Source organism: Garra rufa, chromosome 6 (assembly GCF_049309525.1).
Source record: "Garra rufa chromosome 6, GarRuf1.0, whole genome shotgun sequence".
Classification (NCBI taxonomy): domain Eukaryota; kingdom Metazoa; phylum Chordata; class Actinopteri; order Cypriniformes; family Cyprinidae; genus Garra; species Garra rufa.
Window position 1 is genome coordinate 36,269,223 of NC_133366.1, and position 20,467 is coordinate 36,289,689.

Below are 20,467 nucleotides of genomic sequence, written 5' to 3' on the forward strand. Positions count from 1 at the left end.
GTCTGAGGATCCTTTAGGTGCTTTTTCACAAATTCCAATTGTGTTGTCATGTGCCTTCATTGAGGAGAGGATTGAGTTTTGCGACACCATTACAAAGCCCAGATTTGTGGAGTGCTGCAATGGTGTTTGTCCTTCTGTAGATTTCTCCTATCTTCACATATGATAATGGAGCTGAACTAGAGTGACCATTAGGATCTTGGTCACCACTCTAACCAAAGCACTTCTCCATCAATTGCTCATTTTGGCCAGAAGGCCAACTCTAAGAAGAGTCCTAGTTGTTTCAAACTACTTCAATTATGGGTAACGGAGACTAAATGCTTCTGTGAACTTTCAGTGGAACTGAATTTTCATCCTCAGATGTGTGGCTTTATACAATCCTGTTTCTGAGTTCTACAGGCAGTTTTTTTTTTTACCTCAGGGCTTGGTTCTTGCTCTGATCTGCATTTTTAGCTGGTAAGATGTATGTGCCTTTCCAAATCATACCTATTCAATTGAATTTGTTACAGGTTAACTGTACTCAAAGTGTAGTAACATCTACAAGCAATATTAATGCTCCTGAGCTAAATTTCAACTATCCCAGACAAGGGTGTGAATACTTATGCAATGGAATCATTTAAGTTTTTTTATTTTTAATACATTAGCAAAGATGATTAAAAACTTGATTTTGCTTTGCCATTATGGAGTATGGAGTGTAGATTGATGTGGGAAAAAATAATTTAAAATGCAGGGGTATGAGTACTTTTGCAAGACACTGTACAACAAGGTTGTAAAAGCAAACTAGTGAGTAGATGAGTTTTCCTGTTTGGTGTGATGATTTTTAATGTCCTCAACAACCACTGTAGTCCCATTTAGCCACTTCTTAGAAACTCTTAGTAAAAGCTTAAAATAAAACATTATTATAAAAATCATTTTCATGTAAAACATAAAAAAACAACTTGAGCTTGTTTAACCACATACCTATTCAAAACACTGGTACACTGGTTTTGGCCTGCAAAAATACACAATTCCCTGCAGCACTCTAATTTGTTATAAATGTAAATCTAATTCCCTCGACTTTGCATAGTAATCTGCAAAATAACCATTCTTCAATCTTCTACTCAGTTCTATTATCCTTTTTTTAAATCCATTTATTCAGCTCCAACACAGTTTCTTGATTTCTGTTATTGCATTATTATCATTTAACGCCCTTAGTGATACATTTCACTAAATTCAATAATTATGCAGTTGTGAATGCTATCTGTCTCATCATCTCTCTCTCTCACCCAGTGTCTCTTTCTCAGCCACACTGGACTCAAATTGCTCCTGCAAAACTTTGATTTGGTTCTCCACCTCTTGTAGTTTGTTCTGCTTTTCTTTCAAGGTGGACATTGTTGCATCCAACTCGCCCTGATAAAAACAAAACAACTTAATAACTGCTAACAATATACAGCTACATATTCATAATGCAATGGAAATTATTTACTTACAAATGTAAAAAATACCAGACTCACCTGAGCAGCAGCCAGTTTCTCGCGTTTGGGCCCAACCTCTTTCAGAACTCTTGAGTACAGGTCCATGGCTCTTACCCACATACACATGGACTTGCAGGCTTTGGACACTTTTTCCACTTTTTCAGGCACAAAGTCTGGATTAGTAATGTATTTCTGCAGCTTCTGAAGAATCTGAGGTTTGATATTGTCCTTGTCATAGTCCATTAGCTTTTTCAGAAAGTTTCCATCACCCAGGAGCTGCTTTGCACTGGCCCAGTCTGTCCTAGTTGGAGGTAAACAAAGGAATGATGGGAAATTAAGTCTACAACTACTGTAGCAACTAAAACAATTGTGTTCTTTAACTCAAAGCATGTATAACCAATTTGTCACTTTGAAATATAGAATAAGACGACTTGAAAATGCTATCGATATTATCAAATATTTCTCAGAAAGTGCAATTCAGACAACTGCCTTATTTGTAATAACTGAATAAAATGATGGATGTCCAGTTTCATTTAAAAGTCTTTTTAGTGTTTGAATTCTACAAATCCTTGTCTGAGTTATTTTAAAGTGTATCTTGTTCTTTTCTTTTGACAAATGATTACAGTTGTTAAATCTGAATGTTAAACATATTACAACACCTCCACATCCTCTCCACCAACCCCATAATTACATTATTAGATTTAACACCAGCTAGATGAGTACGCAGCTGGAAATAGAAAAACAAAAGTAATTAGAATAACACAGGATTTAACGCAGGTGATTTCCAGTTGCACCAAAATATATCACATGAAATTAATTCATAAATATTTAACACCTGAAAACCAGGCAATACAGAGAAGGTGTCTAATTATGTACTGGAGTTAAAATTTAAAATCATACAAATAAAATGTTAATATAAAGCAATTAAAAGACATATCATATTTGTCACACCAGGCCAGCAGAGGGAGCCTTGCCCCTCACTGACTGTTGCTGCTCCCTCTGCTGCTTCGCTGGTTACTTCCTGTTTGTCAGCCATAAAAGCCAGCTCAGCACACACACTCACCGCGAAGTATTGTTTTGCTCCAGCGGACTCTACCGAGCGGTTTTCCTAGTTCCCTTGTTGTTTTTCCCTAGCCCTCGCCATAGTTCTGTTTTTGTTTTCTCAGTCTTAGCCATAGTTTCCTAGTTTCTTGTTTTCATTTCATTTGTTTACTTTGAACTGCCCTCCTGGATTTTGACCCTACGCCTGTTCCTTGGATTACGCTCTTGGATTATCTTTGCTGTTGTTGTTTGCTCGTGTTTTCGACCCTGTCTGTCTGACTACGATCTTCATAACAAAGCCTTGCATTTGGATCCTCACTCTCAGTCGTCCCGCTTGTTACAGAATACTTCGCCACACCCGGATCCAGCGGCTTTACCCACCAGCAGTACAACCCACCAAGGATGGATTCAGCAGGAAGTTTGTCCAACCCCGTAAGTCTGCTTTGCTCCATCTTTCAAAATGGCCGTCCCATCGAGCATTATGTGAGGAGTTCATGGCTTATTGTTACCTGGCACCTTGCAATGAAACCATCATCAAGGAATGTTTCTGGAGTGGGTTGGATGCGGATATTGGTGACAATTTACCCGATGAGGACCCTAGTTGGAGCCTCACACAGTTTATTGACTTTGTTTTGTTGCATTGTGGATCTCCGTACACTGTGGGAGTACTAGAAGGGCCTCAGCACAAGATGTCTGCTAGCTCAGAGCCTCAGCACAAGATGTCTGCCAGCCTAGAGCCTCCGCACAAGATGTATGCCAGTCTAGAGCCACAGCACAAGCTGTCTGCTAGCTCCGAGCCACGGCACAAGATATCTGCTAGCCCAGAGTCTCAGCACAAGATGTCTGCCAGCCTAGAGCTACAGCACAAGATGGCTGCCATCCCAAAGCCTGTTCACAAGATGGCCGCCATTTCAAAGCCTGTTCACAAGATGGCTGCCTTTCCAGAACCTGTTCACAAGATGACTGTCCTTCCTGAGTCTGTTTTCAAGATGGCCACCATCTCAAAGCCTGTTCATAAGATGGCTGCCTTTCCTGAGCCTGTTCACAAGATGACTGTCCTTCCTGAGTCTGTTTTCAAGATGGCCGCCCTATCGGACCCAGCTCACAAAAAGACTAACCCGCCCAAGTCCTCTCGCAAGATGGCCGCCACCCCAAAGCCCGTTCACAAGATGGCCGCCATCCCCAAGCCTGTTCACCAGATGGCGTCCCTCCTGAGCCTGTCACGAAGATGGCCGCCGCCACGCCAGCGTGTGCACCCAAGATGGCAGCCATGCCAGAATCTGCACCCAAGATGGCTGCTGCCACTCCAGAGTCTGCCCCCAAGATGGCTACCATCCCAAGGCCCGTTCACAAGATCGCCGCCCTTCCAGAGACAGTTCCCAAGATGGCCGCCTTTCCCGAGTCTATTCACAAGATGGCCGCCCTTCTAGAGCCTGTTCACAAAATGGCCGCCCTTCCAGAGACAGTACACAAAATGGCCTCCGTTCCTGAGTTCCCGGCCAAGATGGCCGCCACGCCAGAGCTACTGCACAAGATGGCAGCCACGCCAGAGCCTGTCGCCAAGATGGCTGCCACGCCAGAGCTACTGCACAAGATGGCCGCCCGACCAGAGCCTGTCGCAAAGATGGCCGCCATGCCGGACTCACGCCAAGCCATAATCCTGATGCCAGTACCAGCCTACACCGAGTCTGCTGCTCCAGAACCAGATCACACTATGTCTGTCAAGCCTCGGCCACCTTACCTCACAACATCAGCCAAGCCAGCGCCTGCTAATGCTCCGTCAGCCAAGCCAGCGTCTACTAACTCCACGTCAGCCAAGCCAGCATTTGCTAAAGCCACGTCAGCCAAGCCAGCATCTGCTAACACCACGTCAGCCAAGCCAGCGACTACTAACGCCACGTCTGCCAAGCCAGCGTTCGCCAGTATCACATCAGCCAAGCCGCAGCCTGTTCATATCATGTCTGCTGCTCCTGTACAGCCAAGTCAAGTTACAGCTGCTGATCCTGTCAAGTCGAGTTACAGCTGCTGTTCCTGCAAGGTCAAGTCATGTCACAGCTGCTGTTCCTGTCAAATCAAGTCACGTCACAGCTGCTGTTCCTCCTGAGTCAAGTCAAGCAGCACTCCCCCAACCAAGTCAAGCAATTCCACTTCCTGAGTCAAGTCAAGCAACTTCACTTCCTGAGTCAAGTCAAGCAACTTCACTTCCTGAGTCAAGTCAAGCGGCTCTTCCTGAGTCAAGTCAAGCGGCTCTTCCTGAGTCAAGTCAAACGGCTCTTCCTGAGTCAAGTCAAACAGCTGCTCCTTCAACGTCTAGTCAAATCACAACCGTTCCAGCCACGCCAAGTCATGTCTCAGCAGTTCCCTCCGAGCCAAGTCAAGCCAAAGCTGTTCCCTCAGAACCAATTCACGTCTCGCCCGAACATCCAGAGCCAAGTCATGTATCGTCCAGAGCCAAGTCACGTCTTGCCTGAGCGTCCAGAGCCTTCGCTTCCAAGCCACACAGAGCCGTCGCTCGCAAGCCACGCAGAGCCCTCACTCCCAAGCCAAGCAAGCCTCTCATCTTCCAACCCGGTGGGCATCCCATTGCCGACTGTGTTACCTGTGATGGCAATCGCCATTTTGAGTGTGTGGGCTGCACACTGCGTCCCAGAGGCCTCATCTATCCATAACTCTGTCAACAAGTCTGCTCTGGAGGCCTCATCTGTCCACGTGTCCGCTGCGCCTATACCTCTTTCGGAGGTGGCGTGCATAGCGGAACTCCTTGCTCTGCCAGCACCGTCAAGGCTTCACGCTCTGCCTGCACCGCCAATGCTCCCTGCTCTGCCAGCACCGCCAGGGTTCCCTGCTCTACCTGCTCCGCCAAGGCTCCTTGCTCTGTCTGCTCCGCCAAAATTCCCTGCTCTGCCCGGTCCGCCAAGGCTTCACGCTCTGCCCGCTCCACCAAGGCTTCACGCTCTGCCTGCACCGCCAGAGCTTCACGCTCTGCCCGCTCCGCCTAGCCTTCCGGTCGTCCCTGTTACGGCTATGGAGGCCATCTTAGAAGACTCTGTCTGCCTCGTCACGGCTATGGAGGCCGTTTCTGAAGTCCCTGTCCACCTTGTCACGGCTATGGAGGCGGCGTTCTCCCCTGAACTCTCTATTTCTTCCCCTGCTCTGTCTGCCTCCTCTGTCTCTGCTCTCCCCAGATCCCAGTCCATGACGTGGCTGCCTGCTCCGCCCTGGAGGGCCTCTGCGCCTCCTGCTCCGCCCTGGAGGGCCTCTGCGCCTCCTGCTCCGCCCTGGAGGGCTCCTGCGCCTCCTGCCCCGCCCTGGAGGGCTCCTGTGCCTCCTGCTCCGCCTTGGAGTGCTCCTGCGTCTCCTGTTCCGCCCCGGAGGGCTGCTCCGCCCCGGAGGGCTGTTTCGCCTCTAGCTCCGCCCTGGAGGGCTCCCGAATCTCCTGCTCTGCTCTGGAAGGCCTTTGCCCAACCAGTTCTGCCTCAGTCTCCTGGCCACTCGGTGTCACTCTGTTTCTTCCTGTTGTTTCTGTTGGAGCGTCTGGAAGCCGCTCCTTGGGGGGAGGGGCTATGTCACACCAGGCCAGCAGAGGGAGCCTTGCCCCTCACTGACTGTTGCTGCTCCCTCTGCTGCTTCGCTGGTTACTTCCTGTTTGTCAGCCATAAAAGCCAGCTCAGCACACACACTCACCGCAAAGTATTGTTTTGCTCCAGCGGACTCTACCGAGCGGTTTTCCTTGTTCCCAGGTTTTCCTAGTTCCCTTGTTGTTTTTCCCTAGCCCTAGCCATAGTTCTGTTTTTGTTTTCTCAGTCTTAGCCATAGTTTCCTAGTTTCTTGTTTTCATTTCATTTGTTTACTTTGGACTGCCCTCCTGGATTTTGACCCTACGCCTGTTTCTTGGATTACGCTCTTGGATTATCTTTGCTTTTGTTGTTTGCTGGTGTTTTCGACCCTGTCTGTCTGACTACGATCTTCATAATAAAGCCTTGCATTTGGATCCTCACTCTCAGTCGTCCCGCTTGTTACAATATTAAACAACACATGAACTACACCTTGTCATATTAATAAATAATATTACAAATAACTGTGTTGAAGTCAATACGTCATCTGTAATGTTAAATATTTCCCAGTGAAATTTTATATTTAATGCAAAAGCCATCGGAAATTAATTGGATCCTGAAAAAGGACTGTATGATAGGTGGTCGGAGAGTAAAATATGGACAAATTATTCACAGTAAGACCAGGAACATGTATTAAGAAAGTAAATGGGGTCAATTTTGATTTCATGTTGAGTTTAAACTCCAGTAATCTGCCACTTAGATACAGCACAGGTTTAATATCATGAGCAAATTGAACAATTAGAAGGATAAAGAACTGCAGGGAGAGAGGGAGGCGGAAAGACAGAAACACAGATTGTTCAGTCTGTGTTATGACATTTTAAACACCCATTAAATTGCTGTCTTATAAAGTTAATAATGAGTGGCTCTGCTCCAGATGATGATGATGTTGCTGAAAGTAAGGAGATGAAGGAGAAGGATGAGACTGATGACTGATTGAGAAGAGCACAGATGCTGCACAGTCAGAGTATCTGATGTTAATATGGCCAGCACATACGGAGTCACATGGTGCAGAGGGTCTCTGAGCCAAAGGGGGTTTATGATGTGTAAGAACATGCTTTTTTGCAGCTAGATTAGATACCTAAAAAGATTTAATACCAAAACTTCATAAATCTGTTTTAAAATCATATTTGTGTCATAACACTTTAAAAGAAAGACCAGAAATAGTTGACTGATGTAAATGTAAAGGTCAAATTTTTTTAGTCTTTAGATAAGATAAGTCTATCATCGATCACATGCTTAATGCGATGGCAATGCAGTGCTTTTTTTTTCTGCATGCCTGGCAGGCGTGAGGAGGACAGGTGTCTGATCACAGCCGTGTCATCTTTTTAAATGTGATTCTGCACAGTCCCCCTGGAGCAACATAGGGTTAAATGTGCACGCAGTAATTTTTTCATCATTAAAAAGTTTTACCCCTGCAGAAATGATAGGACTATTACTAAATACATTGCAAAAAGGCCATAGAGGTATTATGAATACAAGCAAAAAAAGTACAAATAAAAATATAATATCATATCATAATTTTTCCATTGGCTTTTGGATTATTGCAAAAAACAAAATAGTTGGAGCTGTAATAGTGGTTCAACCGCAATATTAAATAAGCTATGGGAATACTTTTTGTGCACAAAGAAAACAAAACTAATGACTTTATTCAACAATTTCTTCTCTTCGTGTCAGTTTTTGACATGCGTTCATGAGAGTACCACAACTCATGTCTGTGCATTCCTCTGATTGAAAACAATTTTTGTTTAGTTATTTGTGCACAAAAGGATTCTCGTAGCTTCATAACATTACAGCTGATGTCCCATGGACTATTTTAATTATGTCCTTACTATCTTTCTGGGCCTTGAATGTGTCAGTTGTGTTGCTGTCTACACTCTTAAAAATGAAGGTGCTTCACAATGCTATTGAAGAACCTTTTTTGGCTAAATGGTTTCATAAAGAACCTTTAACATCTGAAGAACCTTTTGGTTTCACAAAAGGTTCTTTGTGGCAAAAGAAAGTTCTTCAGATTATTAAAAGGTAAGAAAGAGATGGTTCTTTAAAGAACCTTTAACTGAATGGTTCTTTGTGGAACCAAAAATGGTTCTTTTATGGCATCGCTGTGAAAAACCTTTTAAAGCATCTTTATTTTTAAGAATGTATGCAGGGTCAGAAAGCTCTCAGATTTCATTAAAAATATCTTAATTTGTGTTATGAAAATGAACAAAGGTCTTACAGTTTTGGAATGACATGAGTGTGAATAATTAATGACAGAAATTTTATTTTTGGGTAAACTATGCCTTAAATATGTAGTCTCATTTTGTTAGAAACTCTTGTTAGAAACTGCATTTTTAAAGACACATAAAGGCTTAAAAAATAAGAGTGAGGTATTACTGATGTATTTTATGTTGTAGAATAAAACATAAAACCGTAGACAATATTGTATTTCAGGTGTTTAACCCATTCAAAAAACCCACTGACTGCAACCAGAAGTGCAAAAATGCAAACATTTCTGGGTTTTAGGACTCCAGTGGCACTCTATGTAATACAATACATTATAATATACGGATGGAACTTACTTGCTGTTAAGCAGAATGCACACCGCCTCCATCACAGTCGTGACGAGGTCTGGTGGTTTGGTGAAGACACGGATTTCTGAGATGTCAGCTTTATCCAGGGCATTTAGGGCCTTGTTTGCACTGTCGAGTGCAGGTAGAGCCTCATCCAAATCACGCTGAGCATCATCCGCAATGGCTTGTGTCTCTTCTGCCTTTACCTTAGCTAAAGCTTCATCCTCTTTCACAACCCTACGCACCTATAGGTAAAGAGGTCCATATAAGAAAATGTTAATGTTAGATAATGGTCATCTTCAAAGCTTTATTAAAGGGATAGTTCACCCAAAAATTAAAATTTGTTTTATCTGCTTACCCCCATAGCATCCAAGATGTAGGTGACTTTTGTTTTTCAGTAGAACACAAACAAACTCAAACCACTGCAGTCTGTCAGTCATGTAATGGCGGTCAATGGGATCGCAATGTCCAACTGTCCAGAGCATGTTCACAACAGCCGGCGTATGACGCGTCAACGTGCTTTGGCATAGTAGATGCACGCTTCACAGACTCCCAACTTTTGAGCCTGATCGACTGATATGTGACCCTGGACCACAAAACCAGTCTTAAGTCGCTGGGGTATATTTGTAGCAATAGCCAAAAATACATTGCATGGGTCAAAATTTGAGATTTTTCTTTTATGCCAAAAATCATTAGGAAATTAAGTAAAGATCATGTTCCATGATGATTTTTTGTAAAATTCCTACTGTAAATATATCAAAATGTAATTTTTGATTAGTAATATGCATTGTTAAGAACATAATTTGGACAACTTTAAAGGTGATTTTCTCAGTATTTTGATTTTTTTGCACCCTCAGATTCCAGATTTTCAAATAGATGTATCTCGGTCAAATATTGTCCTATCATAACAAACCATATATCAATAGAAAGCTTATTTATTGAGTATTCATATGATTTTTGTAAAATTTAACCTTATGACTGGTTTTGTGGTCCAGGGTCACATATGTTATGGTTGCTTGCTCTTCATCACGCGCCGGCTGTTGTGAACGCAATCAGGACAGTTGTACTTTGTGGTGGATCAGAGGTAAAACATGATATAAATACTGTTCAGTTTCTTGCAGAGACCGATTGTTTTGTGTCTTAAGATCTCAATGTATCGTCACAAGCTGCAGGGTTTAATTTGGTTTTGTCTGTGTATGTTTTTCTGACTCTCAAAGCCATGGATCCTATTGACTGCCATTATATGACTGACAGACTGCACCGGTTTGAGTTAAAAAACTTTGTTTGTGTTCTACTGAAGAAACAAAGTCACCTATATCTTGGATGCCCTGGGGGTAAGCAGATAAACATCAAACTTTCATTTTTGGGTAAACTATACCTTTTAAGTTTATATCATGAAAAATCAAAACATTAATTTGTTTTGGTACTTTCAACATAAACATAGCATTACAAGTGAACTTTAAAGGAAAAAACAGAATTATAAAATTAAGAGTTCCTCTGAAAACTTAAAGGGAATTGTTGAATTATTAGTAATACACACACCTGGTCAGCGTTCTCTTGATCCACAGCAAGTTTCTCCATGAGAGCACTGACATCGATTGATTTTTGTGCAAGCACAGGCTCCAGAGCAGAGAGATCTTGCTTCATCGTATCAACTAGTTCATTTGTCTCCAGCAGTTTAGTAAGACCGTTTTTCACACGATCTCGAGCCTGTGCAGACAAACAAACATCATATTTCACACATACAAGTCAGATTTCTGTTTGTCTAGCTCCAATGGGTCCTTTACTCTATTATATCACCTAGATCGCTTACTTTAATGTTTACAAAGGAAGCACCTTTTTTCTTGAAACTTTTTGGAAGAAAGTGGTTAGTATACACAATCTAATGTATTGATGTAACCACATCAATAATGTATGCATCTTGCATTACTCATCCATAGCCCAGTCTCCTCACCGCCTGCAGCTGCTGTCTCTTTTCTCCCAGCATGCCTAGGTACAGGTTAATGAGCTCTAAATAAGAGGTGGGCGTGGTGTAATAGTATCTGCGGAGCTCAGAGTAAAAACGTTCCGCCATGTCAGTCACGCTAACGTGGATCTCCACACACATCTCTGAAAAACAGAGCTTCATCTCCTCACTGCCAAACTCCACGTTCTGGAAGAAGGTCTGGGACACAGAAAGCAGCGCTTCACGGGGCCACTGAAAAATAAACATGGAACAAAAGGTACACATCACAGAGTTAGCACATAGAAGCTGTTTACAATTAAAACTGTATTTGAAAAGTTATTCTTTTACAAAACTCACATCATGAGTATTTTTGGGTTGCACTTTTCCTTTAAATGTTATTTTTCCTGACTTTTTATGTAATGTATTGGCTTCCACAAACCCAGTGCAAAAATAGCATGCAGATTGGACTGAAGACATAATAGACTATTCTTTCATTTCATTCTGAAAGAACCATAGCGGTCACCTTGAAATGTGTGGAGTGAGTGTGTGTGTGTGTGTGTGTGTGTGTGTGTGTGTGTGTGTGCATACAAGTAAACAGACACACAGTGATGCAAACAAATAAGCAAATACAGCAGGGTGAACAGACATATGGGCTTGCTGCTTAACGCTAATGAGCAGCTGTAGTTGGCCAGCAAAGAGCCATTCATCACACCCACAAACACAACACTACAACAGACAACACAACAAATAAAATCAACGCTCTACATGCAAACGAACCACAAACACACTTTATAGTAATTAGCAGAACACCCCTCTCACCCAAACAGCTCACAGAGGTCAGTGAACATGCGTCTCATTAGATAACAGAATGAAACAAAGAATGGCGGTAAAGAGCGATTGAATGTATGTATGGGAAGACCTAAAGCCCCCTGAAGCCATTCTGAGTCATTCTATAAAAAAGTACCATTTGTGTCCACAGCGTCTGATGAAAAGCACTAAAAATCTGATATTAAGTGTTCTAAAATTGATTCTATTGAATTATAAACATATTCTACATAGGACTGTCACGATGCTTGATTTAATTTGAGTGCTCGTTTATAAAAAATGCTTTCATTGCATTTTGCCAGTGTCGAGTAACCATCAATATACCAGAAGTGGCACATTCCATGGACGTGAATACATGAAATGCATTATTAGAGTGTTTTCTAAAGCTGCATGATATATTAAACACATTTAAAAATCATAATAAATCATAATACTGTTAATTCACAAATGCTATGATTACATTAAAATAACTGTATGTGATGCATGTTTAACATATGCGCTTCAATTATTTATATGTGTGTAGGTTACATGCATCTCAGTTCCGTTTACAGTAAATATAATAACATAATAAATATTTGATAATACAATAAATATTTAATGATGCATAATGTATGTTAATTCTATTGTTTATAATGCATTATGTATTTTCAGTTTTGTTCAATGTAAAACCATTTGATTACTTGCTTTTGATACTTTATTTGATCCAAATATTATTATAGATGTATTTTAAGTATTTTTAAAGGCTATTGTTTCATAAAAATTATTATAATTGTCCAATTACTCGATTAATCATCAAAATAATTGGCCGATTAGAAGATTGTGGTGTATGTTTGTAAATATTTATAAAAGGTATTTTACATTTCCATACAGCCAGTCCACTGTAAAATAATAATAATAATAGTCAAAATAATAATAATAATAATAATAATAATAATAATAAATTTAAACAAGAAAATACAATTTTAGTTCTGTATTACATACTTTTTACATAATAACACCACTTTCATTTTAAATAGGATAATGAACAGAGAGTGACAATTTACATTTTCTAGAGTTTCTATTCAATATTCATGCATAAAAAATTTATACAGTGTTACTCTAATTCAGCACTCATGAAATTTCACTCAGCCAGTCAGATTCAAGGAACGGAATTGTTGTATAATACAGCAGTTGATCCACCTTATTTTTCCCGGAAGAGTGGCCACGGCCATTTGTAAATTTAACATATCTGGCTTCCAGTCTCATCTGCTTCCAGCTGTTTTTAGCTGTACAAAACAGTTTGTTTTGCTGCTTGATATTGTAAACTGGTGTGTCTTACCATTTTATTTTAATGTAGTATCTTAATTATGAACACAATGGTTTGTAGTGCAAACACTTTTACCATTTACTGCACTTTGTTATTCTTTCGTTATTTCCCTTCGGCGGCTTATGAACCAGAAGTCTAACACAGTTTACATCCGCATTGAAAAATGAGGTGGATACTACAGGGCTGTTGAAGGCTTGAATCTGATTGGCTGACGAACAGTCTGGCCACTTCGAGTCGTAACATTGTCGTAACCTCATCGTAACCTTGGGTGTGCATTATTGTCTAATAGTTCAACGGCCCGTTGTCAATTATTCCTTACTTATTAATATAACTTTAGATAGCACAATGCATATTTTTACTTAAAACATTCTTTGGCTGTTTCATTTACTTATTTTCCATCTCCCTCTTTCTTTCTCTCTCTCTCAGGGCCTGAACTAACACCAGTTAAAAATCACACTGACATGCCTTTAAACATGAGCAAATCAGCTACTGACAAGAACCCTGTTCCCAACCATGATTACTGTGAAAACAGAACTGAAGTGATGGACATGTTGGGGTCAGTAAGGGCGGAATGCATAAGCAGACATTTTAAAGTATATACATGAGCAAGAATGAGACTTGCTGCTTATCATCATGGTATACTGCTGACTGTCTTGCATAAGTGACTCTTTAATATGTATATTAGGCACTGAGGCAGCAATTTCTCTTATCAATGTCCCATGTCATTACTGGACAGATTGGCCCTGGAGAATAGATGTGCTTACACTAGACAGGTCACTTGAAAATACATTTAAATATTTTCCTGCAACACACAATTATTTGGTTTGATCTCATTTCATAGCTGTGTAATAGAAATAGTGTGATAGACATTTAGAGGTCTGAAAATAGGTCTTTTTTAAACAATCATTTAAAAATCGATTGACAATTAAGAGCATTAAATCGTTTAAAATTCCCTAACTTTTAAATGATAGTATATGTATATGACATTTCAGGTGACTGGTTATTTCAGGATGCCTCAAGCCAAGGTTTCATTGAATTTCTATTTTCCTCCATGTTACTTGAGGGCAAATTCACTAAGAATTCATTGCGCCCACTGACAGTGTTGTTTGCATCCAATTCACTAAACAAGTTAGGCAAACAAACCCAAAAATTACTGCCGTTTGGCGTGACTCCATTTGCATGATGCAATTTCCCATCTTGCAGGCCGATTAAAACTCTCCCTCCCACCTGCTTTCTGTAAATAGCACTGATTTTTGTGAATAAGCCACAATCTGTAAAAAGCCATTATGCACTGTGCCTGTGCATATTTAAATTAACTCATTGTTAATTAAGTCATTGCTATTCTTTTTTGTATTGCACACGTTTCCTCTTTAAGAAAATGATTTCATAGGGAGAAAACAATGATTTAATTTAAATATGCACAATGAAATCACTGCCTGGTTAAGTTTAGTTGCAGGTGGTAGAGAACGCAGGGGTTTGCAGGCACAGCAGTTTAGTGGTAATGTGTTTAATCAATTTACTGCTCAGTGATTGTGGTTTGAAAAAGATGGCTGTTAAAAGAGGAGGTGGTTTCTGACCTGTACAAACCAGTCAATGGTGCAGCAGTTAACTAGCGATGGGAACATGCGGCAGCGTGAGCGGAAGGAGTCGCCCACAGGGCTCATACACAACACTATGTGCAGCTTCTCACGCACACGAGAGATAAAGAACTGGAAGACCTGAAGACACAAAAACATAAACAGAGGTAAGAAAACTGACATCTAAACAGAACAATAGAGCAGCTGAGAATATATAGTGAGATTCTGCATTGGTTAGATCCCTTGTTTATGACCATGTTGCAAGATTGGATGGTTGTTGATTGTACCATGTACCTCATCCCTATTTCCCTCAGAGATGCCGGCCTCTTTAGCCTTGGGGCTAATGGCAGCCAGCAGCTGCTTTAGTTCATCCTTCTCAAAGAGGTTTGGTACTTCACCCGAGTTCAGCATGTTATTAATGTCCTCCAGGAACTCTTCCACCACAATCTAAAACAGATGAGAACAATTATAGATTTATTTAATTGCAAAAAAGATCATGTTCCATGAAGATATTTTGTAAATTTCCTACCGTAAATATACAGTGAGGGAGAAAATTATTTGATCCCCTGCCGATTTTGTACGTTTGCCCACTGACAAATAAATGATCACTGTAATTTTAATGGTAGGTTTATTTGAACAGTGAGAGACAGAATAAAAAACAAAAATCCAGAAAAACGCATTTCGTATAAAATTATTTGCATTTTAATGAGTGAAATATGTATTTGATTTCCCTATCAATCAGCAAGATTTCCGGCTCCCAGTTGTCTTTTATACAGGTAACGAGCTGAGATTAGAAGCACTCTCTTAAAGGGAGCGCTCCTAATCTAAGCTTGTTACCTGTATGAAAGGCACCTGTCCACAAGAGCAATCAATCAATCGGATTCCAAAAAACTGTCCAAGAATGTCAGGGACAAGATTGAAGACCTACACAAGGCTGGAATGGGCTACAAGACCATCACCAAGCCGCTTAGTGAGAAGGTGACAGCAGTTGGTGCGATTATTCGCAAATGGTAGAAACACAAAATAACTCTCAATCTCCCTCAGTCTGGGGCTCCATGCAGGATCTCACATCGTAGAGTTTCAATGATCATGAGAACGGCGAGGAATCAGCCCAGAACTACACGGGAGGATCTTGTCAATGATCTCAAGGCAGCTGGGACCATAGTCACCAAGAAAACAATTGGTAACACACTACGCCATGAAGGACTAAAATCCTGTAGGGCCCACAAGATCCCCCTGCTTACGAAAGCACATGTACAGGCCCATCTGAAGTTTGCCAATGAACATCTGAATGATTCAGAGGAGAACTGGGTGAAAGTGTTGTGGTCAGATGAGACCAAAATCCAGCTCTTTGGCATCAACTCAACTGGCCGTGTTCGGAAGAGAAGAACCCAAGAACACCCCCACTGTCAAACATGGAGGTGGAAGCATTGTGCTTTGGGACTGTTTTTCTGCTAAGGGGACAGGACAACTGCACCGCATCAAAGGAATGATGGACAAGGCCATGTACCATCAAATTTTGTGTGAAAACCTCCTTCCCTCTATCAGGGCATTGAAAATGGGTCGTGAATGGGTATTCCAGCATGACAATGACCCAAAACACACGGCCAAGGCAACAAAAGAGTGGCTCAAGAAGAAGCACATTATGGTCCTGGAGTGGCCTAGCCAGTCTCCAGACCTTAATCCCATAGAAAACCTGTGGAGGGAGCTGAAGGTTCAAGTTGCCGAACATCAGCCTTGAAACCTTAATGACTAGGAGAGGATCTGCAAAGAGGAGTGGGACAAAACCCCTCCTGAGATGTGTGTAAACCTGGTGGCCAACTACAAGAAACATCTAACCTCTGTGATTGCCAACAAGGGCTTTGCCACCAAGTACTACTTCATGTTTTGCAATCACTCATTAAAATGCAAATCAATTTATAACTTTTTTGAAATGTGTTTTTCTGGATTTTTTTGTTGTTTTTTTCTCTCTCACTGTTCTTACCATTTGCCATTAAAATTATAGACTGATCATTTCTTTGTCAGTGGGCAAACATACAATTCAATTTTCAACATACAGATCAATTTTTTTTCCTCATTGTATTGTCCATACAGTATGTTTTTATGACATGAGGGAGAATAAATTATTTTGATTAAAAAAAACTGTAAACTGATTCTTTTATATGTTAAATACAGAATAAAACCGAACTAAACATCACACACATACACCCGTAGGTGGGGATTTCAGGTATAGAATTTAAACTGAAAGGTCAAACACCCTCTAAGGGCAAGTCTGAAAAAAAATGTTTCAGCAGTGAGTGACAATCTATCAAAAACACTGAAGAGCATTTACTCCCTTCAGTCCATGCATACACCAAAATAACTGACATTTAAAATAGCCTATTCAATCAAACACTCTGATTCCCATTAGTAAATCCTTACAGATGGGCACACAAACACACACCTCACAACATATATCTCTTGTCTATAGCACCAGGTTGCATCTGTCTCGTTAAGAACTGTTCATGAAATAATTTAGAGGGTCATTACTGCTGCAGAGCCTATATGCTGAATCACAAAGCAGTAGCAGGCTTCGCTTTCATGAGACAGTATTACAGCACTGGCAGAGGGCCCGGAGTCATAACAGAGATGACCTACTGTCTACTCCACAGCTCAGAGAAAACCTCTCCGCATCCAGATTCATATTCACATATCAATAAATCATAACTTGTGAATTGGTTACAGGAGGTTTTCGGAGAAGTGTGGTTTTAGGTTACACCAGGGCAAACATTCCATTTTACAAACTCTAAACACACAACAAAACGTTAGAACGTTCACTAACATTCAAATGAAAATGGAAAACTGTTTATCAGCAAACTATTTATCTTTTTGGCTGTACCTGAGTGTCTGTAAAGAGAAACACCATGTCCTGGCCTTCCATGCCTGCCATTTTGTAAAGTTTACGCAGGTCTTCATGGAAGCTCTCATAATTATAACCACGACTCAACTCAATCTGAAAGCAGCGGTAACCGCACATGTGAGCAGCCAGACGTGTTAGAGATTGCTTTCCTGTGCCGCCCACACCAACTAACAGGGCATTTCCACGTTCTTGGCGAATCATGCGAGCAATCCTGTTGACAGGGAAAGAGATGAATGGTAAGAAAAGTAGGTCAATTCGGTGAATGAACAAAACATTCCATTAGTAAGCTGACCCTGATGGCCAGCCTGAATGGCAAGGTCATCTGAACACCTGCTTTTGTGATCACCAGATGAAAAGGCAAGCTGCTTGCTTACCTAGACACGTGTTCAATGGCATCTTGGAAGAACACAAGCTTGGTTTCCTTGGCAAAGGTTGTGTTGTAGTCATCCAGGTAGTCCTGCAGTACCTGGCGAATCTTCCCCATGTCTGTTAGATCCTCATAGACACGGTCAGCCTTGTCCACTCCAACCTGAACAGTGTTAACAATATGCTATTGTTACAGTTATGTCTGTTTATGTCATTGGTTTCTCCCATTTGTCTTCCCCCTGTCATTTTGTGATCATTTGGTTTAGTCCTCGTTTGTGTGATCCCCGTCACCTGTGTTTAATTATTAGTTACCCTTTATAAGTCTGTTTGTATCTTGAGTTCAGTGTCGGTCTTTAATCGTTGTTTATGTTACGTGTGTAGATTCTCCTGCCTGTTCCTGCCTGCATATCGAAGTATATATTAAATATAGTGTTTATTGTTAATCTTGTCTCTCTTCGTTTATTTTTCCGTTTTTTTTCTCAGTGTTTTATTTTTTTTCTACCCGTTTGTTCATCATGGACCCCACAGTTCTCCTCATCCTCCTGAGGCAGGGGGAACGCTCTCTTGAGGACCACACCCGTGACTATCTCCTCCTGGCAAACCATTCCAGCTTCCCGGATAGCAGCCTCTGTAACTTCTACTACATCGGACTGAACACCACCACCAAAGCGCTGCTATCCGGGGAGGGTCCTCAAGAGAGCCTGCCGGATTACATCAAGTGGGTGTTGGCGTCCTGCAAATCATCCTGGACCATCGACTTCGTTGAAGAGGACGCCAGCCCCACTCCAGACCCAGAACCCAGCCAACCATCACCCCGACAAGCGGAGTTGCAGCCCGAGCCCACCGCAGATGGGGAGCCAGAGCCGAGAGCGACAGAGCCAGAGCCTGAGCCATCTGACCAGGTGCGAGAGCCGACTGCAACATCCGCAACGGTGGAGTATGACGTGGAGCAAGAGAGGGCGATAGAGAGCCCTGTCCACTGCACCACCGCTGAGGGTGAGATTGGACTACATTCTGGGGATCTTATAGACTTATTCACGGAAATATCCTTCTGTCCTGTCTGCCTGGAATCCCCGTCCCTGTCTGCCTGGTCGCCAATATCTCCTGATAGTCCCTCAGCTCACCCTCAGCCCACCACCACTGAGGGTGAGCCTGAACAACATTCAGAGGATCTCATTGACCTATTCACAGAAATATCCTTCTGTCCTGTCTGCCTGGAATTCCCACCCACCCTCTGTCATCCACATCCATGTTTGTCTGGCCGCCGCTGTCCCCTGACAGCCCCTCAGCTCACCCTCAGCCCAACACCTGTGCAGTGGGCTCGCCGCGGGGCTGCCAGCTTCCATCGGCGTCTCGGCTGGAGGATCCCTCAGCTCCGCCTCCAGCCTCCAAGTCCAGGACTCCGCCTCGGCCCTCCGACCCTGCGGCTCCACCACGGCTCTCAGCGCCCTCGTCTACATCGTCGCCCGTCGGTCCACCAGCTCCACCGGGTTCCATCGTCTTTTCGGCTCCGCCCTGGTCAGTCGTCACCTCAGGACTCTGCTCCTCCGGCTGCGCCTCCATCCTCTGTCGCTCTGGCTCCGCCGCGGACCTCCAGATCTCCGCCTCAGCCTCGGCCACCAGAGCCTCCTGTTCCACCTTGGCCCTCCGGATCCTCGGCGTCACCCTGGATCTTCGGCTCTCCGTCTCCACCTCGGGCTCCTCCTCCATCTGCTCCGCCTCTGTCGGTCAGCCCCATGGAGTCGGCATCCCTTCTTCCACCATGGCTCCTCCCTCCGTCTGCTCCACAGTGGGCCGTCAACATGGCTGCGGTCTGGGTCGGTTCCTCCTGCCCCGGATTCCTCATGTTTCCTCCCTGGCTCCTCCCTCCGTCGTCGCCCCCTTGGACTGTTTTGTTGGCCACCTGGACTTTTGTTTTAGTCCCCCTCCTTCGGTTGCGTCCTCCGCCGAAGCCTCCACCACTATGGACTCTAGTTTTCAGTTTTTTCGCCCCTCTTTTCTGTTTTGTTTTTCTTTTTCTACGGCGCGAGGACGCACCTATTCGGAGGGGGTCGTAATGTCACAGTTATGTCTGTTCATGTCATTGGTTTCTCCCATTTGTCTTCCCCCTGTCATTTTGTGATCATTTGGTTTAGTCCTCGTTTGTGTGATCCCCGTCACCTGTGTTTAATTATTAGTTACCCTTTATAAGTCTGTTTGTATCTTGAGTTCAGTGTCTGTCTTTAATCGTTGTTTATGTTACGTGTGGATTCTCCTGCCTGTTCCTGCCTGCATATCGAAGTATATATTAAATATAGTGTTTATTGTTAATCTTGTCTCTTGTCTCGTCCGTCCAGCACGTTTATTTATAACAGAAAAGACCAACCGAAACAGTTCATTTCCGGCACCTTTCCCTGCGTTTATTTTTCCGTTTTTTCTCAGTGTTTTATTTTTTTTCTACCCGTTTGTTCATCATGGACCCCACAGTTCTCCTCATCCTCCTGAGGCAGGGGGAACGCTCTCTTGAGGACCACACCCGTGACTATCTCCTCCTGGCAAACCATTCCAGCTTCCCTGATAGCAGCCTCTGTAACTTCTACTACATCGGACTGAACACCACCACCAAAGCGCTGCTATCCAGGGAGGGTCCTCAAGAGAGCCTGCAGGATTACATCGAGTGGGTGTTGGCGTCCTGCAAATCATCCTGGACCATCGACTTCGTTGAAGAGGACGCCAGCCCCACTCCAGACCCAGAACCCAGCCAACCATCACCCCGACAAGCGGAGTTGCAGCCCGAGCCCACCGCAGATGGGGAGCCAGAGCCGAGAGCGACAGAGCCAGAGCCTGAGCCATCTGACCAGGTGCGAGAGCCGACTGCAACATCCGCGACGGTGGAGTATGACGTGGAGCAAGAG

At 42.9% G+C, this 20,467-nt stretch overlaps 1 protein-coding gene across 1 annotated transcript in view; it reads right to left on the bottom strand.

Moving 5' to 3' along the window:
• Positions 1-20,467, bottom strand: part of dnah6 (dynein, axonemal, heavy chain 6) — a 121,505-nt gene that overhangs the window by 47,266 nt on the left and 53,772 nt on the right. The window contains exons 46-54 of the mRNA XM_073841939.1: positions 17,582-17,736; positions 17,187-17,418; positions 14,603-14,755; positions 14,309-14,449; positions 10,610-10,852; positions 10,198-10,365; positions 8,665-8,900; positions 1,491-1,752; positions 1,263-1,386 (exon numbers count right to left, since the gene is read on the bottom strand). Coding sequence (XP_073698040.1) covers positions 1,263-1,386; positions 1,491-1,752; positions 8,665-8,900; positions 10,198-10,365; positions 10,610-10,852; positions 14,309-14,449; positions 14,603-14,755; positions 17,187-17,418; positions 17,582-17,736 — 1,714 coding nt within the window. The remainder of the gene's footprint in view (positions 1-1,262; positions 1,387-1,490; positions 1,753-8,664; positions 8,901-10,197; positions 10,366-10,609; positions 10,853-14,308; positions 14,450-14,602; positions 14,756-17,186; positions 17,419-17,581; positions 17,737-20,467) is intronic.